Here is a 26,233-nt window from a genome sequence, read left to right as displayed (position 1 = left end):
TGTACCTCAATTTGGGCAGACCTGCCATCCATGGCCATGGTCTGTCTCTTCATTCACTTAAATCTTTGCGTGCTTTCATCGGCGTGCTGTAGTTTGCAGGATGCAAGTCCTGTGCTTGTTTTGTCAGACATACATCTAAGTAGATGTACATCTTTTTTGAAGCAATTGTAAACGGCATTGTATTTTTATTTCTAGTTTTTACATATTCATCAGTAGCATGTAAACATTAGACTTGCAGTTGTTTTTTTGTATGTTGATATTGTATCCTGCCACATTATGGAGCTCACCGATAAGTTCTAGGAGTGTTTTTCTTGTAGATTTCTTGGGGTTTTCTATTACACATAGACCATAATATCATCTGTAAGTAAGGCTAGTTTTTTTTTTTTGTTTTTGTTTGTTTATTTGTTTTTGAGACAAAGTCTTGCTCTGTTGCCCGGGCTAGAGTGCCGTGGCATCAGCCTAGCTCACAGCAACCTTCAACTCCTGGGCTCAAGCAATCCTCCTGCCTCAGCCTCCCATGTAGCTGGGACTATAGGCAAGTGCCACTACCATGCCTGGCTAATTTTCACATTTTTTATAGAGATGAGGTCTCTCTATGTTGCCCAGGCTGGTCTCGAACTCCTGGCCTCAAGCAATCCTCCCGCCTCAGCCTCCCAAAGTGCTGGGATTACAGGCCAGTACAATGTTGAATAAGAGTAGTAAGAATGGACATTCTTGCCGCCGTGTTCCCAATCATAGCGAGAAAACATCCAGATGTTAGCTAAAGGTTTTTAGTTTAGTTTGTTTTACAAATATATCCATGTAACAAAATAAATGTTTGTGGCTATGCATTAGCAAATTTAGGTACTTTCCTTCCGTTTCTAGCTTGCTAAGAGAGTTCCTCATGAATGAGTGTTGAATTTTTTCAACTGCTCCTTCCCCAACAGTTGTTGGGATGGTGTAATTTTTCTTCTTTAGCCTCTGTATTAGTTTTTTACGGCTGCTGTAATAAGCTATCACAAACTCAGAGGCTAGAAACAACACCAATGTATTATCTCACTGTCCTGCAGCTTAGAGGTCCCACAGGGAGCTCAGGGGGACAAAATCAAGGTGTTGGCAGGGCTGTGTCCCTTTCTGGAGGCTCTAAGGGAGAAACCACCTCCTCTGAGCCACGATCCTCTTTCTTCATCTACGAAGCCACAAGTCCTCAAATCACATCACCCTCTCTCCGGCATTCACTCCTCCCTCTGTCTCTTTGGCATTCACTCCTCCCTCTGTCTCTTTTACTTTCACGGACTTTTGTGACTGCATAGGGCCCACCCGGATAATGCAGGATAATCTCCCTATTTAAATGTCAGCTGACTAGCAATTTTAATCCCATCTGCCGCCTTAAGTCCGTTTGCCATATACCCTAACATATTCTCAGATCCTGAGGATTAGGACATGGACATCGTTAGGGGACCATCATTCTGCCTGTTAAACCGGTGGACAACATGGATTGATGTTTGAATACAGAACCAGCTCGTGTCCCTGGAATTAGACCTCACTTGTCATGGTGTAAAATTCATTTTATATATTGCTGAATTCTATTTCCTAATATTTTGGGAAGGATTTTTTTTCTTTTTGCATGTATTCATGAAGGATGCGATCTGCAGTTATGTTGCTTGGTAATAATTCGCATGTATCCAGCTCTGACCCTCCTGAGCCCCTAATGTCCATCCAAGCCCCCAATGTCCATCCAGGCCCCTGTCCCCGACTGGGGCCAGTCCAAGCCATCCGCGTGTGACCCCAGTGCATGCCGCCCTCCGGATTTGGGAAGTCCCCATCCCGGGCTTTCAGCCCTGCTGGGGGTTGGGAGACTCCCAGCGAAGGCCTCGGGGACGAAGGTCCCAGGACAGGGGCAGGGGACAAAGGCCAGGGCTGCACGATGCACACGCGCCACCAGCCGAGCTCCGCCCCCTGCTCGGCCTGCGTGGAGTTTAGCTGGGCGGGCGGGACTAGACCGATGCGGCGTTCCTAAGCCTGGAGCTGATTGGCCGTTTGTGGACCAGACCCTGCAACTGATTGGACATATGAGACCCGACGCCTTCTGCTGATTGGTCATGTGGAAGCGGCTGTCCATTGGCTGACTCCGAGCTGGGCGGAATCCGCCCTTTACTATTGATTGGGTGAGGCGGGAATATAGCGGCTGCTGCCGATTGGTTGAATGTGAAATAAATGGTCCTGCTATAATTGGCTGGCGATCTGTGCTCTGGTCCAATCGTAGAATCAGCCGACCGCCGCCGGAGAGGGTGGACGTTAACCCGTTAGAGACTGAAGCCGACTTGGACACTTTAGACCCGCCTTAGTCTGCGCGCGGCTGTTCCCCATTGCACCTTGCATCGTTCCGCGGACCTCAGTTTTTCCCCTGGTCCCGGTGGTCTAGGCCTCTGAGTTTCTCAAGAGCGGTGGCTGCAGACCTCGGGCCTCAGTTTCCCCGCTCATTGCAGTAGGCTGAGCCCCTTGCGCCCCCCAGTTCCACGCTTCAATCTTAGTAGTGGCCCCAGGTGCAGCCACTGGCCCCTGGAAAGCGGGGCCTCAGTTTCGTCGCTTGTACCTATGAGCTCGCGGTCACCACCCCTCTCCCATGGAGGGTGGCCTCGGGCCTCAGTTTCCCCACTCGTATCAATGAGCTCCGGGTCACCACCACCCCCCTCCCATGGAGGGCGGCCTCGGGCCTCAGTTTCCCAAATGGTCCTGGAGGGCTGAGTTCCCAGTGTCCCTCTCCCGCGTGGGGCCGGCCCGAGGCCTGTTTCCCTGCTCGCCCCAGAGGGCGGAGCCCCCCACCTGCCCACCAATGGCCCGGGCGCCCTCTGGGCGGGGCCGCGTCACGTGCCGGGAAGAAAGCCCCAGCGGCGCACGGGGCGCGGCGGCGCGGCCATGGCTGGTAGTGCTGGGGGCGCGGGCGCCTGGGCACCCGGGGGCGGCGGGGCTGGGGGCGCGGGGGTGCGGTTGGGCGGGGGTCCGGGCGGCGGTGGACGCAGGGAGCGGCGGGGAGGCGGCCGCGCTGCAGCCTGTCGCTGCCCGCAGCTCCGGAGCCGCTGTCCCCGGCGGGCGGCGCGGGCGAGGAGGCGCCGGAGGAGGACGAGGACGAGGCGGAGGCCGAGGACCCCGAGCGGCCGGCGGGCGCGGGCGGCGGGCGCAGTGGCGGCGGCGGCGGCTGCGGGGGCGCCGGGGCGGGGGGCTGCGGCGGGCCGGGGGGCGCGCTCACCCGGCGGGCGGTCACACTGCGGGTGCTCCTCAAGGACGCGCTGCTGGAGCCCGGCGCTGGGGTGCTGTCCATCTACTACCTGGTGAGCACCCCCTTCCTGCCCCCCACCCCGGCTCGGGCTAAGAAGGGTAAACTGAGGCCCAGAGCTCCCTTGCTGCAAGACGAGCTCCGGTGTGGGGAGGGGAAACTGAGGTACGGAGCATCCAGACCACGACCCCTTCTGGGCCGGAGGACGGAGTTCACCAAACGCCCCATTCCACAAAGGGGAAACCGAGGCTCAGAGTGAAGCTGCCACCTACGCAGGGTCAGCCGCCTTCCTGGCTGTGTGACCTCGCTCAACCTCTCTGTGCTGTAGTTTCCCCTTTTGTAAAATGGAACATTTTCCTTCCATGTGAGGATTAAATGCATGGGATAAAGCTCTCGGCGGGGTGCCTGCTACTCGGTAAATGCCTCATAAGCATTTGCTGTCTCTACCGTTACTGTCCTTATCATTCACTTTGTGACGGGAGCAGTTTGGGACCCTGTCCCACCCTTGGGGGACTAACAGTCCAGTGGAGTAGGGAGCGTGCAGGTGCATACCAGGCGGTTTCAGAGCAGGCTGCTCAGGTGTGTGAGAAGCTGGCCTGGGATGGGTTTTTCTGGAAGGGTTGCTATAGTGGGCCGCAGGAAGCCTCATTCAGGGAGCATTGGATCTGGGGGGACTTCCAGGAAAAGAGGGCTTGGCGGGTGCCAGGTCCGGGGCCCAGCCAGCCCACCATTGCCGCAGGGGAAGAAGTTCATGGGCGACCTGCAGCCAGACGGGAGGATCGTGTGGCAGGAAACCGGCCAGGTCTTCAACTCACCCAGCGCCTGGGCCACCCACTGCAAGAAGCTGGTGAACCCCGCCAAGAAGTCTGGCTGTGGCTGGGCCTCTGTCAAGTACAAGGGCCAGAAACTGGACAAGTACAAGGCTGCTTGGCTGCGGCGGCACCAGCTCCACATGCCCGCGGCTGCTGCTGACGAGGTACGTCCTTCAGCCTCCTGCAGGAAGCTGTCCCAACTCACTGTTGGATGAGGGGGGTTCCCAGCTGGACACAGCTCCTCCAGGGCTGGGCCAGAGGGAGGGGACATTGGAGCTGGGGCTGTGAGGGATGAGTAGGAGTTTGTCGGAGCGAGACGAAGGGAAGGGCTTTCTAGAGGGATGGAATGGCATATGCAAAGCCATGTAGGCATGAAGCAACACATGCTGGTATCACGGGTGGCTGAGGAGGCCGGAGATGTTGGCAGGGACTAGATCCTAGGCGGCCTCAGATGCCATAGTATTAATAATAGATGTTCCTTGAGTCTTCACTAGCTAGGTGAACTTGGCCCAGGAGCCTTAGTTTTCTTTGTATGTAAAATGGAGATGGTAACAGTACCCAGGTCTGAGATGTGCAGGGCAGGCTGGGAACTCAAGCAGAAGTGGCTGCTACGGTCTCGAGGCGGAATTCCTTCTTTCCTAGGAAAACTCAGGGTTTGCACTTAAGGCTTTCGACTGGTTAGATGGGGCCCACCCTTATCATCAAGAGTAATCTCCTCACTGAAAGTCAACTTACTGTAGACGTAAATCACGCTTACCATATGCCTTCACGGCAACGCCTAGGTTAGCGTTTGATTAAATAACTGGGTGCTATGGCCTAACCAAGTGGACACGTACAACTCTTCATTGAGCAAGTATTCAGTAAGTGCTGACTGTGTGCAAAGCCCTGTTTTAGGCATAGGCTATAAAGCAGAGAGCAAAAAAGTGGAAAATCTCTGCCCTTGTGGAAAAAGACAAAAACATAATAAATAAGTGTGTTTTGTAGTATGTCAGAAGTGAACTGGGAAGGGGGTGGGAGTTGGGAATGGTGGTCAGGGAAGGGAGGGTGTCACTGAGAAGGTGACATCTGGGCAGAGAACTGAAGGAGGGAAGCTATGAGAATAACTGGGAAATAGCCCATGCAAAGGCCCTGGGGCAGGACTGCCCCTGGTATGTTCGAGGCACAGTGAGGAGGCCCATGTGGCTGGAGCAGAGTGAGGACAGGCAGAGAGGGAGAGGAGGGTGCAGGTCGTGCAGGGCCTGGTGGGTGGCAGGGAGGATTTGGGCTTTTCGCCCCCCAGGGAGGTGGGAGCCATGGAGGGCTGTGGGCAGAGGTGGGATGGGCCCTGACTCAGGTGCTCACAGTCGCCCTCTGGTGGCTGCTGCGGGGAGGACAGAACTCAGGGGCATGGACCAGGGTGGGTGGGGGGCTCGTACTGGTCCAGGTGAGGGATGATGGGGTGGGCCCGGCTGGCCACTGAGAGGAGAAGAAGCGGCCCCGGGTTCCAGGTGTCTTTGAACGTGGATCTGTCAGAATTTGCTAATGGGTCACATGCTGGGATGAAGAGATTGGGGGGTCCTGAGCAAGATGGCGGTGCCTCCTGCCAAAGTTGGGGGGGGGCATTAAAGAGCAGATTTGGGGGTGTGATGGGACCCAGCGTGGCCGTGTTGTGTGAGCCCCGTGACCCTCCGTGTGGAGACATCAAGGGCAGTTGGACCTCAAGTCTGGAGCTGGAAGAGGCCCCGGGCTGGAGACAGTTCCGTGGGTGTTGTCCAGTGTCATCGGGGTTTGAACACGGAATGGACACGGCTGCCCAGGACGGGTGTGGGTTGAAGGAAGGAGGCCAAGGACCCTGGACCAGTGGCAAAGATGGGGAGGCCAAGGGGGGGTCCCAGAGAGCTGGGAGGGAAGCCGGGCCAGGCCCGTTCCCAGGAGGGAGGATCGGCCCCACTGGACGCTGCTTGAGAGGGTGAGGACAGGGATTGAGATGGGACCCTTGGGTTTGAACCCAGAGAGGTCACGCCAGCAAGGGCAGTTTAGGACAAAGCAGGAGGGGAGGTTATTAAGGGAAGTTAAATCAATCCACGTAAAGTGCTCGCTTGCTCAAGGAATGGAGCATGCGTTGTATTATTTCATCCTGAGCCACCCCTGCGGGACTGGGTCACTGTGCCCTTCCCCAGGTGAGAATAGAGCTGAGAGAGGTTAGGGCGCTTGCCTGAGGGGCACAGCTTCTAGGAGGCAGAGGTGGGATTCGAACCTGACGACTGACCACAGGAGGGCGCTCAGGGAGCAGCGCGGAGCCAGGACCCTCTGCTCTCGCTCTCCCTCTAGTGTCCGCCTGAGGAAATGGCACCTAAGGCCTAGGCCCCAGGTCTGCGGTGGGGCTTGGTGGGAAGGGTGGCGGCACCCAGCTGAGGTTCCGGTTGCCGCCCCCCACCCCTGCCCCTCCAGAGCCCAGCCAGCGAAGGGGAGGAGGAGGAGCTGCTTATGGAGGAGGAGGAAGAGGAGGTTCTGGCGGGGGTCTCCGTGGAGGACAAGAGTCGGAGGCCCCCGGGGAAGGGCCCCTCGGAAACTGCCCACCCAGGTGACAGGCGTGGGGATGGGGGAGGCAGGGCGAGACGGGGAGGAGGCTGGGGGGAGGTCGGGCCGTTATCCTTCCTGGCCCCCGCCAGGTGCCTGGCTGCCTTCCCAGCCCCGCCGCCTGATTTCTCTCGCCGCCTAACTTCTCAAGCTCCAGGGCAGGATTCCTGGGTCCCACTGCTGTTTTTTAGGTGCCGCCTGATTTCTTGCTTCTCCGCGGGATTTCTTTGCCCCGTTGCCTGATTTCCTAAAGCACGCCCGATTTCCTGGCCCTGCCGCCTGACTCTGTTGGCCCAGGACGTGGTTTCCTGAGTTCCTCATCTAATTGTTTTCAATCTCGTCTGTCCTAGTTGTTCACTCGCCACCTGATTTTGAAGGCTGCCCCTGCTTTGCCTTCCAGTTCGGGCCGGGGAGGGACTGACGCTGCCCTTCTTCCTCCCCCATGCCCACCACAGAGGCCATGCCCTCCGGGAAGCGGGTGGAAAACAAAATCCGCGTGCCCGTCCGCTACTGCATGTTGGGCAGTCGCGACTCTGCCAGGTCAGATGCGCCCCAAGCCCCACCCCAGCACGCCTGGAGCTCTTGCGGGGGTTGGGGGACCCAGGCTGATGGGGTTTCCTGAGGCTGCAGGACCCTCCGGGCTCCTACAGGAACCCCCACACCCTGGTGGAAGTAACGTCCTTCGCGGCGATCAACAAGTTCCAGCCGTTCAACGTGGCCGTCTCCAGCAACGTGCTGTTCCTGCTGGTGCGTGGCCAAGTCCCCACCCTGTCCAGGGGCGCAGGGCTCCTGGGCCTGGGGTGCCAGGGAAGGGGGTGAGGGGGTCCCCAGGTTGTCAGCTCCGTGAGAGTGGGTAGTTGTCTGCGCCGGGGCAGAGGCGCAGCCCGAGCCTTCTCCCAACATCCCTCCCCTCCCCAGGACTTCCACAGTCACCTGACGCGGAGCGAGGTCGTGGGTTACCTGGGGGGCCGCTGGGACATCAACAGCCAGAGTGAGTATCTGGGCCGGGTGGGCAGGGGGGCATTTGGGGCCAGGGCCCATGGCCACTTCTTCCCTGCAGTGCTCACCGTGCTGCGAGCCTTCCCCTGTCGCAGCCGGCTTGGGGACGCTGACACTGCGGCCGCCATTGAGGAGGAGGTGAGGCGCTGCCTGGGAGCTGGCGTTCTGGGGAGGGACTCAGCTGTCCTGGCTGCTGCCCCAGAGGCTGGCATGGTGCCAGCGCCAGCAAGTGTGTGGCTGAGTGTGAGTGCGTGCCTGTCCCTGTGCCTGGGACTCCAGGCTTAAGGGTTAATGGCTGTTTTTGGGTCGCCCAGCCCCAGAGCTCACTGTGTGCAAACCCCGCCAGCCCCCGCCCCGCTCAGCACCTCTGATTCCTCCTGGGTAAAATTCGAGCTTAAACGAAGCTGAGCGCCTAGTGATGGCAATGATACGCGCCAGCCGCCATTCTTACTCAGTTTACAGTGGTGCATAGCACGTGCCTCGCGCTGTGCTCAGCAACGGCGCCACAGCGTCCCTCGGGGGACGGGTGAGTGGGTGCCAATTCTGCGCACTGTCCACCTCTCCGTTTCTCTTTGCCTCTACTTGCTCAGGACACCCAGGATGTCCCCTCCTGCTCACATGTGCGAAAGTCCAGCTATTTACTGAGCACGTACTGTGTGCCAGCTGTCGTCCATGAACTGGGGATGCGGCAGTGTGGTCGTGACAACTTTCCTGCCTTTGCTTAGTGGCAGGGTGCGTCATTTTTACGGCTGTATCTGTGAGTGGTTCCTCCACCTCTCACTGTACTTGGTGACAGTGCGGCAGGGTCTGTCTTGGTCACTGCTGTGCACCAGTGTCCGGGCCTGGCACACAGCAGGTGCTCCTTAACGGTTGGCTGCACGTGTGAGTCCACCGGGGCTGCTCAGGCCCTCGGTGCCCCCCAGCTGTGCCTCTGTCCCCAGATCTACCAGAGCCTGTTCCTGCGCGGCCTGTCCCTGGTCGGCTGGTACCACAGCCACCCGCACGGCCCGGCGCTGCCCTCGCTGCAGGACATCGACGCGCAGATGGACTACCAGCTGCGGCTGCAGGGCTCGAGCAACGGCTTCCAGCCCTGCCTCGCTCTGCTCTGCTGTGAGACCCGTGGGGGGTGGCAGGCGGGGGATGAGGGGTGCTGGGCCAGCGGAGCCCCCCAGGCCCAGCCCTCTCTCCCTCTGCCCCGCCAGCCCCTTACTACTCCGGCAACCCAGGCCCCGAGTCCAAGATCGCGCCCTTTTGGGTGATGCCTCCTCCCGAGGTAGGCGGGGCTGCCTGGGGGGCTGAGGTGGGGGGGCGGCGGGGGCCTCTGGGCAGAGGGGCCGAGGCAGAGCACCCCGGTTCAGGGTTCTGTTGGGGCGGGCCAGGGGCAGGGCCTCTGGGCATAGCTGCCAGGTACCAGAACGGCTCCCTTCCTGAACCTGCCTAGCTTCCTCCCGTGTCTGCCCTGGGTCAGGGTCAGGTCAGCTTTGGGAGGGAATCTCAGGGCCTCTCTTGCTGGGAGCTTGCCACCCCTCCTCCCCAGTTGCACCGATTCCCGGCCAGGGCGCTTCCCCCATCCCTTTCCTGCCATGGGCTGGGGGCCTGGGGGCCTCTCTGACCAGCCTGTGTCCCTGCCAGCAAAGGCCTAGTGACTACGGCATCCCCATGGACGTGGAGATGGCCTACGTCCAGGACAGCTTCCTGACTAACGACATCCTCCACGAGATGGTGAGCTCACGCCCAGGCGGGGCGGGTGGGGCGCACTGCAGGCACCCAGCTGGGCCTGTCGGGCTCCTCTTCCCTCACTCTCAGGATAAAGTCCCCCACCCCGTCCCCCTGTTGTCAGGCCTCTGCACTTGCCGCTGATTCTGAGGGGAGGAGTTCCACGGGACTGTCGGTACCTGGATGGACATATTTCTAATACCTGTGTGTTCAACATGCTCTTAAGGAAGCTGAACTAGTTCACTGAACCTGTGACTCACAGGGACAGGGGGTGTTACTCAGGACGAGGCTAGACCAGGGGCCTTGTCAGGCCTGTGCAGAGAACCATGTCCAGGGAGCGTGGGTCTAGGTGGGCTGTGCGTGGCAGCCCAGGCAGTGCTGCTGCCTCCCCCTCCAGGGAGCCCTCCTGCACTTAGACAAGGCGGGCCATCCTGCTGTGCTTGCTCATGCTCTCTCCTGTGTCATTTACTTGTTGGTGACTTGGGTCGTGTGTCCCGTCTGCCCTGTCCCGCAGATGCTGCTGGTGGAGTTCTACAAGGGCGCCCCTGACCTGGTGAGGTTCCAGGAGCCCTGGGACCAGGAGCACACCTACCTCGACAAGCTCAAGGTGAGGCTCTCGTCCCGAGGGGCCACCGGGAACACACCCAGGGCAGCCAGAGACAGTGACTATGGTGACCCAACCCCACTTCACACCGCGGCTGCCCAGGGCGTGCGGGCTGGGTTCCCACTGGGTTTTGGAGCCTCACACTTAGGGCTGAACAGAGCCAGAGCAGCGGGTCCCATGAACTGCTGCCCCTGTAGCTGGCCGGCCTGCAGCTGGGGACGTTTACGTAAGGGCTTGGGCGCCTTCTGAGTGTGTCCTAACTTCCTGCTTGAAAAGTCATTCTCTGAAAACGCTCCACGTTGCATAGGACACGTTGGCTCGCTTTGTTCAAACTCTGGCTGGGCTGGCGACCACTGACTCCCGAGGCCCCAGCGTGCCCGCGGGTGACCAAGACCCAGGCAGGGAGGTGGCATCTGGAGTGTGCAGATAAGCCCCACGCCCTCCAGTCACAGCGCCTGGCATTCCACCATGAGCCAGCCAGTCCTGGTCACGCAACACCCCTCGTTGAGCAGGCTGCGCCAGGAACGCCACCCCGTGCTGGGCTTGGGCGTACCCTGCTCTGCCAGGCTGCTGCCCTGAGGCACCCGCTCTTGTTTCAGATCTCCTTGGCCAGCAGGACGCCCAAGGACCAGGGTCTGTGCCACGTGCTGGAGCAGGTGTACAGCGCCCTCAAGCAGGGCAGCTGAGGGCCCCAGCGGCTCCGGGTCACTGGCCCGGCTTTGCCGTTGCCGTCTCACCAAGTGACTTAGCAGAGGCTCCGCTAATAAAAGAACGAAAGCAGCAACTCGCTGGTGAGCTCATCTCCCTGGGTGGGGTGACGGTGGCCCCCGCTTCCTCGATTCTGCGGCAGGGCACCTGCCCCACAGGCACAGGGGCTGCCTCCTGCCCAGCTGCCCCCTCTGGGCCTGGGCCTGACCTGGAGCCCCACAGCAGGGCTCCCCCCTGCTCGGTGCCCCCGGCGGTGTGTGTGGCTGTGGGGAGCCGCCTCTCAGGGCCAAGCTGCTCCCACTGGTGACCAGGCTTTCTGTGGAGGCCTGCAGGTGGGATGCCACCGGGCTGACCCTTGGGTGGCCGTGGTGCTGGCACGAGGGTGTCCAGGGAGAGGAGGCCCACCCTGCACCAGGACGAGGCCAGGGCTGTAGAAAGAAACATTTAATACTTCTTTTCTTAAAAAATCAGGAGTACATTTGGATCCGCCCTAGACCACGGCCAAGGCATCTGCGTCCCCCCCTCCCCCAGTAATGGTGAGAAGGGGACACAGGAAGGGGAATGTGAATACAGTCAGGCCCAGAGGCCCCCCAAGCCCAGTTTGGCCAGTTTTGGGGTTAGGCCGCAGGGGAAGTGGATGCCAGGGCTGGGGCCCTGCCGGTCTGGGCAGAGTCTCAGGGACCCTGAGGGCTGCGCCTTGGTGTAGAGGAGACGGCTGGGACGCTTCCCACAGGGCGGAGGGCACAGGCTCAGGAAGGGGCCTAGCAGCCAGGGGCCCGGGAGCATTCTCTCGTCAGAGCCTTTGTGCTTGAGCCTAAGGTTGGGGGGGACTGGGGGCCCTGTGGTCCCGTGCGAGAGGTGTTGGGGGCGTGTGGGTGCAGCTGGTGGTGGCATCTTGTGCCAGAGGGTGAAACACCTCCCTGTGCTTGGCTGGGGCAGTTAAAAAGCTGGAAAGGTACTCGGCCTTGTGGGGGTGGGGTGGGGCACCGAGGCTCCTGGGAGAGGGCGTGTCCTTGGGCAGGACAGCCCCTGGGGACCCCAGCTGGTCTCTGTCCCCAGCTGCAAGCTGACAGCTGGCTGGGGGAACGGTGAGGCCCTCCCCCTCGCTCTGGAGGGGAAGCGGCATGTGTGCAAGGCTGGGGTGCAGCCGCGGGCCCACGGGCGCCTGGGGAGCCCTGGAGTGGGGGCCGTGGCCCATCGCCAGCAACGGGCTGGGAAGGGATGTAAAACGGGCTGGGGCTGGGCCCCAGGGCAGTCAGGACGGAGGTGTGGGGAGGGTCCGCCCCAGGAACGTTAGTGTTTCTAAGAGCACCTTAGTGTGAGCAGGAAAGACAGCTGCCCACGCGGGGAGGGGAGCCACCAACCCACACAAGGGCGGGCGCTAGTGTAAACGGGCCTGCCCCAGGTGCCAGGCCCTGCTCAGGGAGGACCGAGGGGCCCGGAGCCCCCGCAGGGGCACATGGAACGCAGGTGACCAGGAAGGGGACGCCGGCGGGTCACTGAGGCAGGGGCACCAGCACCTCCACGTAGCTGAGGGGGAAGAAGCCCGACTGGCCATCCAGCATGCCCTCGTACCAGTTCTCGTCGATCTGGTTGGTCAGCGTGATGACGTCTCCCTCGCGGAAGCCTAGCTCCCCGTCGTTCTCCGGCTCGAAGTCGTACAGCGCCTTGCAGCTCGGCTGGTCCAGGGGCGCTGGGGGAGGGGCGAGAGGGGCGCATCTGTCGCGGGCCAGGGTGAGGTGGGGGCTCCACACCCAGCCTCTGCCCAGGGTGGTCGGGGAGGACTGAAGGGGCTTTGTGAGTGAGCACTGCCGGGTGCCAGGGACACCCGATGCCACCAGGACATAGAATGGGCAGATGCCCCTATAGCCACCGAGCCTAGAGCTGGGCCAAAGCCCTTGGCGTGTTGCAGGTCTGTGTTGCTGCCCCAAGGCCTGGGGGTTGGAGCCTGTGGCCTGTGCCACCCTCTGTGTCCCCCACTGAGGGGAGGAGGAGGAGGAGGAAGGCCTTTACAGAACAGACTAGAAGGCAGCGCTGTAGACGTGGGGCAGGCAGCGAGCGAGGGCTGGGCCCTGGGGGACACTCACGCACACTCCTGCTGGGGGTCCGGATGGGCTTGTCGGAAGATCGGAAAGATGAAGAAGCTGCTTGTGGACAAACACGAGGCCAGCTGAGCATGGGGCTGAGCCAATGCCCCCCTCACCGCCGGCCCTGAATTGGCTCTCGGAGACTCACTCCTGCCCCCTGGTGTTCCCGCCTCCAGGAAACCACCCATCACCTGTGATCTTGGGGGCTGTGGCGCAGGGGAAGCCCCCGTTGGACTGCTCGGTCTCTCCGAGGTCAAAGGGCTCCCGGGGCTTGGGCTTGTATTCCCGCTTGGGACGTGAGGAAGCGTCGCGCATCCTGAGAAGGGAGAGAGCCGTGATCGGCCCTGAGCACTCCAGTGCCAAGGCCAAGGGACGTTCCCCCTGACCCGTGTCTACGCTGCTGCCCAAGGGCTCAGCCCAGCCCGTGGGAAAGGCCTGTCAGAGGGGGCCTGGGACCCTGGCTGTGGCTGGATCTGGCATGGTCTCCTCGCCTCGGGCATTCCTGCCGACAGACGCACAAATGCCAGCGCCCCCTCAGCAGCCCAGAAGGCAGGTGGCCAACATGCCAGGCCCTGGGCACGGGCTGACTGCAGGACTGCGCTCAGAGGGCCAAGAAGGGGATGGGAACATGGTCGGGAGGAGCCTCCAGGGCTCAGCATTTGGGGCAGAGCCAGCAAAACCCTCCTCGAGGTTGGTGTCGGCCCAGAGCTCTGGACTCTCGGTCCTCAGGCCACTCCAGCCCCTCCGTCAGTGACAAGGACAGTAGCTTGGGGCAGGAACCAGGGCTGGCCTCGGAGGGGCACAGCCCACTCCCGCCAGCAGAGGGCGCACGGCGGCCCCAGGACCTACAGCAGGAAGGAGGACCCCAGCTTGCAGGGGTCTGGATCCCACAGTGCAGGCTGGCCAGGGCCAGGGCTCACCTGCGCTTGAGCTTGTCGGCCAGCTCATCGAGGATCTGCACGGCCTGCCGGTGGTAGTCCAGCTGGGCGTCCACCAGGGCCGAGAGCTGGCTCACCTGCTCGATCTGCGGGCACAGCCGGGGCTGAGGGGCTGCCGTAAGCCCCTCCCTCGCCCTCCCTGACCCTCCCGAGGAGGCCCCTCAGCACCCCCCGCCCGCCCTGGGAGGCGCGGCAGGACGCACGTCGGTCTCCAGCAGGTTGTGCATGCTGGTCTCCGCCACCTCCTTGGACTCCTCGAACTTCTCCAGCGCCTGGCGCAGCTCCTCGTCGGGGATCCTGCCCTGCCGCTTCTTCTTGTAGTCGAAGTCCAGGCGGCGGCCCTCCAGCTTCTTCAAGTGGTGCTGGGGGTGGCGGGGACGTGGGTCACGCCAGCGGCCGCCGGGAGGCCTGTCCCCGCACCGCTGGGAGACCCACCCCGCCTGCGCAGGACCGAGGCCGTGCAGGGGTGGTTGGCCGGCGCTGGGCGGGGTACCTGGATCTCCTTCAGGTCCTTCTCGCACAGGTTCTGCAGGGGGTCGATGAAGTTCTGCTTGACCTCTATGTCCAGCGAGTCCTTCACCTCCGCCAGGCGCTTCATGGACTCCCCGGCGTCCAGCAGGGCGTCGCCTAGACAAGGGGTGGGGGAAGCCGTCACCGGGGCCTTCGGCAGCGAGGTCCTCCCCACCCTCCATACAGTCCTGCCCCCCAGGAATTCAAAGCAAAACAAAGGACCCCAAATCTGAACTGAGGCAGGTGTCATACAAGCTGCCCCCTCCTGGTGCCCTCCCCACGTTCTGACAAGGGACCGGGTTCGCCCCGAATTGGCTGAAGGTGGTGGCAGGGGCTGGTCTTCCCCTGCTCATGGGGGGATGAGGGGCCTTCTCAGGAGCCTTGGTTGCCCTCGCCCAGGGGAAACCAGCCACCCACACTGGAAGATTCTGGAGCTGCAGGAGGGGGTGCTACCCACTGCCCTGCCCGTCTGGTCCCCAAACAGCCCCTCTTCCCATGTCCACCTCCTGCTGATGTGGGCTGATCCATCGGTGCAGCCCCCTCCTCCCCACACACAGGGGTTGTGCGGTCCACTATGTGCCCCCAGCACACATGCCAGGACGGTGCCACAGACCTGGACCTGCATAGCGTCACTGCCCCTGCTCTGTCCCCACGGGGTGGCGTGTGGCCTGCAGGGAGCAGTGGGGTGTCCTGCCCCACTCACCGAAGTTGGACTCGCCACCCAGCTCCTTGCCGTGGCGGATCATGCACTCGCCCAGGAGGCCCTCGGGCTGCGGGTAGCCGGGGCTCTTCACCTGGCCCCGGATCTTGGACACGGTGTTGAGCATGGTCAGCTTGGCCCGCGAAGCTGGAACAGGATGGGCAGGGTGGGTGTGGCGGCCACTCGAGGGGCAGCAAGGCCTGCACTCTGCTGGCACCACAGGGTATTCCTCTAGCGCACCTTGGCCCAGGAACCCTGACCTAGGCCAGCCTGCAACAAGCACGGCTCCCGGGAAGGCTCCCAGGGGACTCTTCTCCGCTTCAGTCTGCCTAAATGGAGAACCGACAGTGGGCAGGGGGGTGACCGGTTCCTAGATGAATGACCCCTCCCCCTGGGCCGCCTCATCCTGTAACTAGGCTGTGACAGCAGCTGCCCCTCTCTCATCTGGGGACAGGCGGCTTGTCTGTCTGTGCACAGGTGCAAGTGAGGTCTGGGCTCCCCTGCCCTGGGCCAAGTCTCTCGGGGGGCTGAGGAGCTATGCTTCCCCGCCCACTCGGGTCTGTCCCCAGCGTGGGCTGCAACTGGACACTGCTGGGTTTGCAGCCTGCCCTACGTCCATTGCCTCCTGCCAGGGAACCAGCTTTGGGTTTTCCCTGGGGAAAGTCCTGCCTCCCTCACAGCCCAGGAGACCCTGCCCCACGTGTCATGGACTGAGGCTGGGCCCAAGGAGCCAGCTGGGGGCAGGATGCCCTTCTGTGCTGCAGGAGTGACCTAAAGCTAGCACTGCCTCGAGGAACACCACAGGGGGAGCTGAGCTGCCAGCTGAAGTGGAAAGGGCATGACCCCGCAGACAGCCTCTGGACCCCTGGATCCAGCCATGCCTGAAGCCTGCCTACCCATGGGCATTCCAGTTCTGCCAGCCCACACATTCCCTCTTCATGCTCTGGTAGCTGGAACATTCCTGACTGACACAGAGGCCAGAGGGGTCGGGGCGGACCCCTGGTGGCTGGCTGGCACCCCTACCTGGGTTGGGCTGCAGGTATTCGATGGTTCTAGCCAGTACTTCTGTCACTGCCTTGCTGGTGACATCCACCTTCTGTGAAGAGAGGCAGCATGTGCGGTTTCATAGCCCGCAGGGCACCCAAGGCCACCCCAGCCACAGGCCCTCACCTGCCCACCCCACACGGAGCGGTGGCCTCCCCTTACCTTCTCCATCTCTTTGAAGTCATCGTCCAGCTTGGTTCCCTCAGCCCCTCCGACCTTCTCGCTGACCAGCTAGGGGACAGAAGGGAGACCGCGTGAGACCCAGAGAAGGTGGCCTCAAGATGCTGTCCAGCCGCGTGCACTGCCAGCGGGGGCGGCCAAGCAGTCAGGACGCTCACTGTGGCCTCCCAGGAGTGCGAACACGGCAGTGAGGCTAGACAGGGCGCCCGGCAGGACACGGCAGCCTCAGTGTGGGAGCAACCCGCAAGCTGCAGGAGGGCAGGTGGGGGCAGCTTTCCGCCTCTGTGCGTCTCAGCCGCTGCCCAGGAGCCCACAGCGGGCCCACTGGACAAGGCCCCGTCTCTGTCGCTGCAGAGTCCACAGGCCCATTCGGGAAGCGCCTACGCAAATGTTCCCGCGAAGAGGAATGTGGAGTTTTGCTCCCGTCCTCAACTGCTCTGGGTCAACTTTCTTAGGAAGAAAAAAAGAAAATCCTGACAGTCGGGTTCAGTGAGGCAGCACCAGCCGAGGGCGAGGGGCAGGGTGCGGGTGGCCGAGCGGGGAGGCCTGCGGCCCTCTGGGTCTGGGTGCATCTGCAGGACAGGGCAGCCTGTCCCTACCCCACGTGGACACCATGAACCTGACAACGCAGCTGGCAGGTGCTGGCACGTCTGAGTCCTGCCGTGACGATGACAACAAGCACCTGCAGTGACGTCTCCCCGTGTGCCGGGAAGGCAGAAACAAGCCCCGAATTCCCAAACCACACCCTCGGATCTAGCAAGGGGGACGCGAAAACTCCAGTAGCTTCAGAAAGCGGCCCTGAAAGGTTGGTGGGAGCGTGGCGGGGCACACACTTCCAGAGTCCCTCTGCCCAGGAGGTGAGACCCAGCCCAGCTCAGCAAGGAGGCAGCTTGGGACAAACCATGTCCCCAGGGCTGACCCCAAAGCCAGCCACTGACCCTCCTAGATGCACTCAGGAAGATTCTGAGAGGATGAGATGGGGGTGCGGGGGGGTGGGGGGAGAAGGGTAGGATGAACTGTCGGGCCCCATCCACAAGGGCACCTGTGCCTAGGGAGCAGAGGACAGGGCTTTTCCAGGACAGCCTTGCTCAGGGCCTCAGGGGATGGGGACACTCACAGGGTAGGTAGGATGTGACGGGCCTGGCACTAGGCCCGGCTGTGGGGACCAGGCCACCAGCAAGCACAGAATGGTGGCATTTCTAGTGACACCTGCTCAGAAACAGTCACAAAGCACCTGGAAGCATCCACTTTGAAAATCAAGGCTGTGACAATTTTATAAACGTAACGTGGAATCCAACGGCTGCTGGGGAAGGGCTGCTTTGGTTTACAGGGGTGGAGGCAGCTAGAGCAGGACCAGAACTTGGCTCCCAACGCCCTCTGCGCTGTTTGCTTGGCCTGGAGTGGGCATTGCACCTTCTGCTGGAAGCTGTCCTTGGCTGTCCCCACCCCCACAGGGCCATGCATGCCAGCATCCCCGTGGCAGTGCCAAGATGCCCACCCTAGATGGCAGTGCCGACTCACACACCAGTGCCACCTCCGCTCAGCTCTCGGCATGTTGACAGGCTCACCCAAGCCCCTCGACCCAGGGAAATGGGTGTGGAACCCCAGCCTCTATTCCGCATCGAGGCCCAGCCTCTCCAGGAAACAATCCCAGGAACTGCCTGGTCCCCCATTTCCCAAAGGTACGTTCTCCAGAGGTACCCAAGAGGTGGCAGGTCCACAGTGAGGAAGAGGCTACCGTGTTCGGCCCAGCAGGGTTTCTCATTGCAGGACTTGTCAGAGCCTTTCTGGGTGGCGGGTGGGTATGGCACAGGGGAGAAAGAGGGGTGGCCGAATGTCCTTCCCAGCGAAATGTGCTCTCTGAGCAAACAGTATTTGTGCAGAGCAGAGCAGCTGCCAGTCCCTACTGACATGGAGGCTCCCAGAGGGTGAGCTGCCTGAGGTCACACACTCCATCAGAGGCTGGGGTTCACCCAGGTCTCCTAACTCGTGGTGGTTTCCACAGTTCACCTGGCCCTGTCCTCTATGGGCCACCTGTCACGAGGCCTGACCTCTCTGGAGCCACCTGACGTGTTGAATGTCTCGCGTCAGATTGCAGGTGTGAGTGTGCACGCACACCCCAGAGCGGCGGAGGCGGGCCTCTGTCCTGCTGGCTGGTGGCCAGGCTGGAGAGCGAGGTGTCATGCTGGGGGCTGTGCCTGCAATCCTGGACCCGGCCAGTGCCTGCCAGGCCACACCACCCGTTTGTCCTGGTGGTGCTCTGGGCCCTATGAGATGTGGCCGAGGGATGCCGTGAGGATCCCTGTGGTGCCACGCTGTGTGCGGGGGAAGGGGGTGACCAGCAGGGCAGCCAAGGGGCCAGGACACAAGAGGGGACAGTGAGGACCTCACAGGGCACCACAGTAGCCTGGGAGGAAGTGCCAAAGAGCAGGAAGGGGGCACTGGAGAAGCTTCAGGTGGGGGCTCTGCCCACATCAGGCAACTCCCAACGGCTGCGGCCAGGCAGCCCGCGAGTGCCCGTCCCCTATGCTCTGCACAAGGCGGCTGCCCCGGGTCACGGCTGGGTCTCCTCTCCCCACGTCCTGCCCAGAGAGCCACACCTGTGCCCTCTGGAATGCCCACCTGCCCCCCTGCAGGGCTCAGCTCTGGGTGCCCCCTCCCCCTCTCCTCGTGGCTCTCCCTGCTGCCCGTTGGGACCCTACGCACCTTCAGGGGTGCCCGAGGGTGCTGAGTGGCTGCTGCCTGCAGGACAGGTCACACTGACTGCCAGGGCTCGATGCCAGCCCCACCACCTCCCACCTATGTAATGTCACATTCAAAATGCCATCACCAGGCCTCGGTCATCATCATGCCCACTGTGACAATGTGCACCTTACAGGGCTCTGTGTGCCCATGCTCAGGGCTGCACCAGGCACCCGGGGAGCATGGCCCCTGTGTTCCCACGCCTCTCCCCTGCACGCCTGCGGGTCAGTGGCTTTCAAATCAGTCGCAACTTGGAAGCTTCTTAAACGCCCCCCAGTCCACGCCCACCCCAGGGAGCCGGACCCCGGGCCCAGGTGAGAGGCAGGAAGGAAGCAGGGGCTGGCCCTTCGGTTTTCTGCTGAAGCTGTACAAGGGAAGACCCCACCCTCCCTAGGTGTTTGGGGTGTTCCACCATGTTTCATGGGACAGTTTCACTTCTTTCGACTGTGGCAGGAGGACGTGGCTGCCGTAGAGGGAAATGAGTTGCCTGACGTGAGACCAGACTCTTCTGGGAAACAAGAGAACTGAAGGCAGCTGGGCGCAAAACCACACCTTCCGGGCCTCAGGCACCCTGGCGCCACGACCTGCCCAGCACAGGGCTGGGCCTGCCAGGGTACCAAAGACCCTCCTCTCCTGGGTCCCACGGCCCCTAGCTCTGGTCTTGTCCAGTCTGCCACCCCACATGGGAACGCAGGATCTGGCCTTACAGAGCACGCCCACAACTTCCTGAGCCCTGTCTTCCTGCCCCTAAACCCCGGGCATGGGGGGCTGCACCTTAACTAACCACCTGCCCCCATGGGCCAGGCACCAGGCACATGAGACCACGAAGTCCCTTCTCTCCAGGGCTCTCAGGCACGAACTGGCAAAAATGGACGAAGGGATGATGAGGCCAAGGGGGAGAACAGGCACAAGTAGCAGCCCTGTGCCTGCCACCTGCAGCCCTGGCCACAAGGAAGGAGGGACCAGCACCCGAGCACAGGGCTCCCCACCCACCGGGACCTGAGCCACTGTGACCCTCGCCCTCAGAACTGGCTGAGAGGCTGAGACCCATGGTCCAGTGGGGAGGGGACCCAGAGCGGTCTACAGCAGAGCTGGAGTCTCAGGAAGCACCTCTGGGCTCCGTGGAAGGGGTGTGTCTAGCGGCTGGTGCTGTCTGGACGCTCGGGGACGTTGCCCGTGGACAGGGCCCGGGAGCGCCTTCCCCAGCAGGCGGCCGTGGTCCCAGCAGTCCCGTCCTGCTGAGGGAGATTCTGCACACTTGTTCCTGGTCCCGATGACAGCAGCAGACTCGGCCGTGGGAACGACACCTCCACAAGCGTGTCTGCCGCAAATCCACCGAGCCCAGTGGTGCTCCCACCCTGGGGGGTCCCCCAAGCCCACACTTCCTCCCACAGCTAACAACAGGCCACGCTGGAGCCAGGGAGCCCAGCACCGTCCCCCAGCGACCGGGCCTGGGTGGCTGCAGCAGCTCCCAGGGTGGCAGAGCGGGTCGGGGGCTGCCACCGGTCTTCCACAGGGCCCCACTTGGACTGGGTCAGAGCAGTGGCTGCAGAGCCTCAGTCACCAGCTGTGGGCCCTGTGGGGGCTGCCACCATGCAATCCGTGCCAGCGCCTCTTCCCACCCCTCAAACACAGGCCGAGCCCCAAGAGGAAATGTTCTCCAACACTCTGCTCTGGGACTCAGGGCTGGCCCATGCCCTGTGACCCCATGGGGTATGGGGTGACTGGGGCAAGGCTGCCCCTGCCCTGGGGGGACCAGGGCTGGACTGTTACTGCAGCAGAGGCCCCTGCTCAGTCCGGCCTAGCATGGCCTCCGGGGAGGACTCTGCCGCTGCCTCTCGGACACTCCCCAGCTCTCAGAGAAACTGGCTCTGGTCTGTCAGCTCTCAGCGCTGGGGCTGCCGCCGGGGGGCTGCCTGCTCTCCACGCTCACGCACCCCACCTGCATGCACGCCATGTGCATCTTCTGCTTGGCACCAACTCTGTCGCCTGTGAGCCTGACACTGAGACAGCTTCACCCCAGCGCCCCCTGACTCCCGTCCCCAGGGCCGGCCTGTGAGCATCACTGATAAGACCAGACGAGAAGCGGGGCGTCCTTCAGAGCTGCAGGTCTCTGGAGAGGAGCGGGGAATCTGACGCGCAGGAGGGAACGAACGTGAGTGGAAAACACACAAAACCGACTGCGAAGACGCTGCCCTCCTGGGCAGCTGGCCCGGGAACCCTGGGTTTACTGTGGGGCAAGCTCTGGCAGCCACTTGGCGGCAGCGGAAGGAAAACTTCAAATCCTGCCTTGTAATCATCTCGGCAGGGAAACCCGATCGATGTGACACGGAACACAAGCAGGCCCATCTGCAGACCCAGTGACCTGGCAGACAGTATGTTGATGAATTAAGAGTTCTGAAGGAGAAGCTGGTGCAGAGGAGGGGTGGGGAGGGAGGAAGGCAGGGCTGCTCCGGCCTCACAGGCCAGGACGGACACCCCACCTTTGCCTATGGCGGGGTCAGCCCCAGGGTCCTCATTGGCTGTTCGCTTTGTGCGAGTCAGACTGGCTCACGATAACCACCTTACAGGTTCACAGCAGAGGTCACTTGTCCCCTCTCGGCCAGGGTGAGGGTCTCGGGTGCCTTCCCCTCCTGCTCTCGGCCTGGCTAACTCTCTCTGCCTCTGCAGTTCGGAGACGGCGCCGCACCAGTGCTGCAGGCGGCCCTCTCGCTCTCCCCAGCCCTCCTCGGCGCACTCCGCCAGGGCAGACACGGAGGGGCCTCCCAGCCCCAGGCACCGGGAGAGAGACAGCTCGTGAGCACTGGCTGGTTAACCTCAGTGGGCGGCAAGGAAAAGGTGGAGAGGGGACAGCAGCCCCGGGGCAGAGCAGCGACGGAGGACAGCTGGGGACCACAGGGAAAGGCGCACCATGTGTATGTCTGAGAGGTGCACAGCCGCCTTGGGAGGCTCCTGCTCTCTCAGTGTCTGTCCTTGCTGGAAACCTCCAGTGGCCCCCGTGTCACCAGGATGCACCAGAGCTGAGGCCCTCATGTGTGGCTTGATTGTGAAACGCTTGCCTATCTATGGGGGCAGTGCTGGTTCCTGGCAGCTCTGAGCTTCCCATGTGGGAGCAGAAGCCAGGGAGGCGTGGACTGGGCCACCCTGGCGGGGAGTCCTGGGCCCGGGAGCCCACAGCAGAGTGTCCCCAGGTGAAGAGGAGGCCAGCTCAGAGTGGGGAGAAGCCACAGAAACATCACTTACTTGTGTGCCAAACAGACCTTCCCACCCCAACGGCGCCCAATCAGAGGGCAGAGGCCAGCTCCTCAGCCCCAAGACAGAAGGCTCTGCCTGCCGGGGACGCACCTTGTCCACCATGGGTCCTTGGTACTCACTCCGGAGCTGACTGGCAGAGTGAGCCACGCCCCTTCTGTGGCCACTCAGAGAAACGTCCTGACCAGCCAGGGCTCCCTGCAGCACCCAGGGGTTCGGAGAAGCCTAGGTTTGTGAGTGTCCTTGGTGGCCCCAGCCACAAGGGGCAGGGATCTCCTCCCTGCCTGTCAGTCGCAGCTGAAGGGTTTTAAAAAGCAGCCTTTGGGAACGGAGTGGTGGAATGATGAATCAGGACAAATTCTGGAATCATTTTCCCACGGAAACCCCAAACCAGGCACCGCCACCTTGGCCAGATGGGGCCCCAGGGGGCAGCCACAGAACCAGCCCTGAGGCACGTCAAGGGTCTACCTGGGAACCGAGCTCTGGCAGCAGCAGGATGGTGGCTGTGGAAGCCCAAGGCATCCTGTTAGCCCAGGGGGCTGTCCCTGGGCCTGGCGCTAGCAGCCGAGATACCGGCTCTGGATCGGAACCAGAACGGGCCCTGCCCCTGGCCAGGCTGTGGAGGCTGCCACGGCCCCCAGACCGCAGGGCAAGCCACAGGCATGCTGGTGGCTGTTTAGGGAAGGGGAGCCGGCGCCAAGGAGGGCAGCCTGGCATTGGGGGACATGGTCATGCCGCCCAGTCTATGCCTCCTGCTAACGCCCCTCGAGGAGGTTTCCTGCCTCCAAGGCGCTGGCTCTTTATGCCGGGTCTCAGGCTGCCTCGGGCCTCTCCCTTCCTGCTTGGCCCCTGGCTCTGAGAAGGGGACTCTGGGCTGGCACGGGAAGATGAACGGTTTGCTGTGTGAGAGGCCGCGAGCTGGCTGCTGGTGGAGTCACGGCTGCCCGGCCCGTGCTGCAGAAGCCAGGGGAGAAAAGCCTCAAGTGAGAGAAATCCTCCAGAAATCGCTCATCTGTCCCCCCGAGAGTCTGAGGCCGGCACTGTGGGGGAACCAGAAACAGAGAGGGGACCAGACACCGGAGAGAAGTCGCTGGAGATGGAGTAGTGTGGGCATCGGAAGAAAATCACCCCGTGGCTGTCACAGCAGAATGACCAGCTGGAAGGGACAGCTCTGTGTATCACCATCCCTGAGACAAAAAGGGGTGCAGTGAGGCCTGGTCCCCAGGGGGCCCCAGTCTGAGGGCCAGGGGCTCCAACAGTGAAGTCACCAGCCCCACAGCGAGGGCCTGGCCCACACTGCCCCCAGGTGAGGCCTGGACGCTGCACCGCTGGCTTTGAACGCTGAGGAATCCTCCACAGGGGCCTGTGTCTCTGGAAGGCCCTGCACCCACCTGAACCAGGCCTGCCCACCTGGCTCAGACGCTCACCGTTTCTCCCCAGGGCCCTGGGACAGTCTCCTCTCTGGTCCCCCTGTCATTCATTCAATCATTTGTTTAGAAACAAGGTCTTGTTCTGTGCCCCGGGCTGGAGTGCAGTGGTATCGTCATAGCTCACTGCAGCCTCGAACTCCTGGGCTCAAGGTATCCTCCTGTCTCAGCCTCCCAGGTAGCTGGGACTACAGGAGCCACCATGCCTAACTTATTTTTTTTTTTTAAGAGATGGGGTCTTGCTATGTTGCTCAGGCTGGTCTTGAACTCTTAGCCTCAAGTGATCCTCCCATCTCAGCCTCCCAAAGTGGTAGGATTACAGGTGTGAGCCACCGCGCCAGGTCTCCCTCCCTCATTTATGTCTAGGGCCCAGCCTCTTGTCCACACACAGCCTCCCCTGCCTATTGGTCCTGCTCTGGCCTGACTCCTGCCTGGTCTTTGGGCCTGAGCTGAACAGCGTCACTTCTGTTAGTTAGGGTCTCTCAAGCCTTTTGGAACCTCACGCCCCAACTCTGGTCCCGTCTGTCTCCAAGCTGAGGGCACCTCCAGGGCATAGAGCCCGCCTGCCTCACTCTCTGCTGTGGTGGCCCTTGCTGGCGGCACTCTCACTGCCTCATGCCAAGGAGACACCCACCAATGTCATGCTCCTAGACAGGGTCAGAGCAGGCTGCTGGCCACGCCCCAGCCCTTCCTCGCTGCCCAGACAGCAAGCAGTGTGGCAGGACTGGAGGCCACGCTATGGGACAGGGTTCGTGAGCCTGAGCGCGAGGCCTCGGAAGGTGGGCAGACTCCGGCGGTTGCCGGGGCTCTTTCCTATTGGTCTAGCCCCAGCCACAAGACTAGGAAGACGGCCACAGCCCCCCTCCCCACCGAGAGGTGACTCAGCAATCTGTAAGCTCTCACACCCTGCCTGGCCGGGCTACATGAGGACAGGAGAGGTGGCCAGGTGAGGCAGCCCGTCACACTTTGCACCCTCGCCACACTCTGGTGGTGCACTTCTCCATCTTGGCCCCTCTGGGGACTCGGGAGCGTCCCCCATTTCCTTGTCTAGGAAGGGCCTGGGTTCAACTCTAACGGTCTCCACTGAACTCACCCCGTCTGCCCAAAGGAAGCAGAGGTGCTGCACGAAGCCTGCTTCCTTCCTCACTCGTGTCAGCGGTGCCCTGGCTGCTCCATTGACTCTGGGGGCAGCGGGGCCTGCGGGTTCCCTCTGCTGTAGGAAGCGGCCTTCCTGCTGAAGCACCGGGCTCCCGGGGCCTACCGCCTTGCTGGCCCTGCAGCGCCCACCCGACCCACTGTAGCCTCCAGGCAGGTGTCTCCACTTGACAAACGGGACAGCTAAGGCCCTAGGAGGTGACGCGCCTCTCCCGAGGCCACGCAGTGTCGTGCATGAGACCAAGCCAGACAGTCCCACCGACAGTGGCTCTGTCCAGAACGCAGTTGGGGCAGGCTCGGGGCACAGCTCCGGGACCCAGGAGAGGAATGTGGGAGATGGAGGGAACAGGACTGCCCACCGGGGACTCTAGGCCATGCGCGACACAGGCTCACGTCCCTGGCCTCACAGAGGAATTTTACTGAAAGACTTAGAGGCCAGTGATCACTTGAGGTCCCTCTTCCAGGAACAAATCACATCTGGAACTCTGGAGTTAAATGTCTAGATAGAAGCCGGCCTCGTGCATTCGACTGTCTCATCCTGGGCATGTCATACAACTGGTAAAAATCCGTTCCAGTTGAAAAGTTATAAAAAGAAAAACCCAACCCACAAGCAAATGAGGTAGTAAGTCCCGAGGCCCTGCCTGGCAGGGGACCGCCAGCCCAGGCCAGACCTCGGCAGCGTTCAGTCGGGAGCTGCCCGAGGGCTTGCGTTTGGGTGGCAGGGTGTGATTGTGGTGCACGCACAGGAAGGATAAGGTGTTTTTAAAAACAGACCTTTTATCGATGGCAGAGCTGATGCAGAGACAGCCCCGCAGGAAGAGACTGGAAACGGGGCTTGGAAACCCTGTGAGGCAGCAGAGCCTCCGGAAAACACCGAACCACCTCTGCATCAGACACCGTGACACCGTGACCGCAGCGAGAGGCTGCAGGCGCCAGTCTCAACCACGGTCACGAGTTCCCCACGACCACACAGCAGAGGTGACAGATTTGAAAGCCCAGAGCTCCTCCCAAAACACAGATGCCACCTGCCCCCCAGCCCCTTCCATGTCTAAAGGCCTAATGAGAAGCCACCGCCTCCAGGAAGCCCTCCCCATCTTCCCTCCCCTGCCTCCGTACCCAGGCAGGAGCGACCTGGCGTGGCAGCCTTTCCCTACACGTTACTGACACCTCCTCTCTGGAGCCCCTGCCCCCTTGAGACCTTACTTAGCAGCACCCCCAGGTTCCCCAGGTCGCATTCTGTGTTCCTCAAAGGCCAGACCTCATGCCCACCTTGAAACCTCTGCTCCTGCTGCTCCTTCTGCCACTCCCTGGGCCCTCCGAGCTGGGTGCCATCTATCGGGGCTGAGATTATCCTCCTGGTTGTCTGTCCCCCACCTCCACTGTGCCCGAGCTCAGAATAGTGACTCAGACACAAGATGCTACGTCGATACTCAGCGCCCTGCAATGAAGTAATGACAGAGACCTCCTGGGGTCCTCATAGCATCCCACCCCCTGCCATGGCTAAGTTCTCGGAGGGCAGAACCTCAGGAAGCGGACATGGGAGC

At 61.8% G+C, this 26,233-nt stretch overlaps 2 protein-coding genes across 3 annotated transcripts in view; one reads left to right on the top strand and one right to left on the bottom strand.

Moving 5' to 3' along the window:
* The first annotated feature begins 1,709 nt into the window (after positions 1–1,709).
* Positions 1,710–10,724, top strand: MPND (MPN domain containing). The gene is made up of 13 exons (XM_069491726.1): positions 1,710–1,829; positions 2,910–3,311; positions 3,996–4,232; positions 6,499–6,631; positions 7,083–7,167; positions 7,278–7,374; positions 7,546–7,618; positions 7,688–7,764; positions 8,568–8,736; positions 8,829–8,899; positions 9,259–9,348; positions 9,857–9,949; positions 10,546–10,724. The coding sequence occupies exons 1-13, from the start codon at positions 1,710–1,712 to the stop codon at positions 10,630–10,632; spliced, it is 1,734 nt and encodes a 577-aa protein (XP_069347827.1). The 3' UTR covers positions 10,633–10,724.
* Positions 10,725–11,113: 389 nt separating this feature from the next.
* The window catches only part of SH3GL1 (SH3 domain containing GRB2 like 1, endophilin A2), a 30,975-nt gene continuing 15,855 nt past the window's right edge, over positions 11,114–26,233 (bottom strand). The window contains exons 2-10 of one of the 2 annotated variants that reach the window (XM_069497283.1): positions 16,096–16,164; positions 15,913–15,985; positions 14,893–15,036; positions 14,173–14,306; positions 13,883–14,041; positions 13,662–13,765; positions 12,933–13,057; positions 12,742–12,801; positions 11,114–12,347 (exon numbers count right to left, since the gene is read on the bottom strand). In XM_069497283.1, the coding sequence (XP_069353384.1) occupies positions 12,151–12,347; positions 12,742–12,801; positions 12,933–13,057; positions 13,662–13,765; positions 13,883–14,041; positions 14,173–14,306; positions 14,893–15,036; positions 15,913–15,985; positions 16,096–16,164 (1,065 nt within the window). In that variant the 3' untranslated portion in view covers positions 11,114–12,150. The remainder of the gene's footprint in view (positions 12,348–12,741; positions 12,802–12,932; positions 13,058–13,661; positions 13,766–13,882; positions 14,042–14,172; positions 14,307–14,892; positions 15,037–15,912; positions 15,986–16,095; positions 16,165–26,233) is intronic. The other variant, XM_069497276.1, reaches the window with a different exon arrangement.

This window comes from Eulemur rufifrons, chromosome 2 (genome assembly GCF_041146395.1).
Source record: "Eulemur rufifrons isolate Redbay chromosome 2, OSU_ERuf_1, whole genome shotgun sequence".
NCBI classification, from domain to species: Eukaryota; Metazoa; Chordata; class Mammalia; order Primates; family Lemuridae; genus Eulemur; species Eulemur rufifrons.
This window is presented reverse-complemented; position numbering and strand designations above follow the sequence as displayed.

Coding starts and splice junctions, on each gene's coding strand:
- MPND (XM_069491726.1), top strand. CDS start 1,710: ATGTCCATCCAGGCCCCTGTCCCCGACTGGGGCCAGTCCAAGCCATCC. Junction 7,375..7,545: donor GCAACGTGCTGTTCCTGCTG/GTGCGTGGCCAA, acceptor TCCCCTCCCCAG/GACTTCCACAGTCACCTGAC. Junction 7,765..8,567: donor CGGCCGCCATTGAGGAGGAG/GTGAGGCGCTGC, acceptor CTCTGTCCCCAG/ATCTACCAGAGCCTGTTCCT.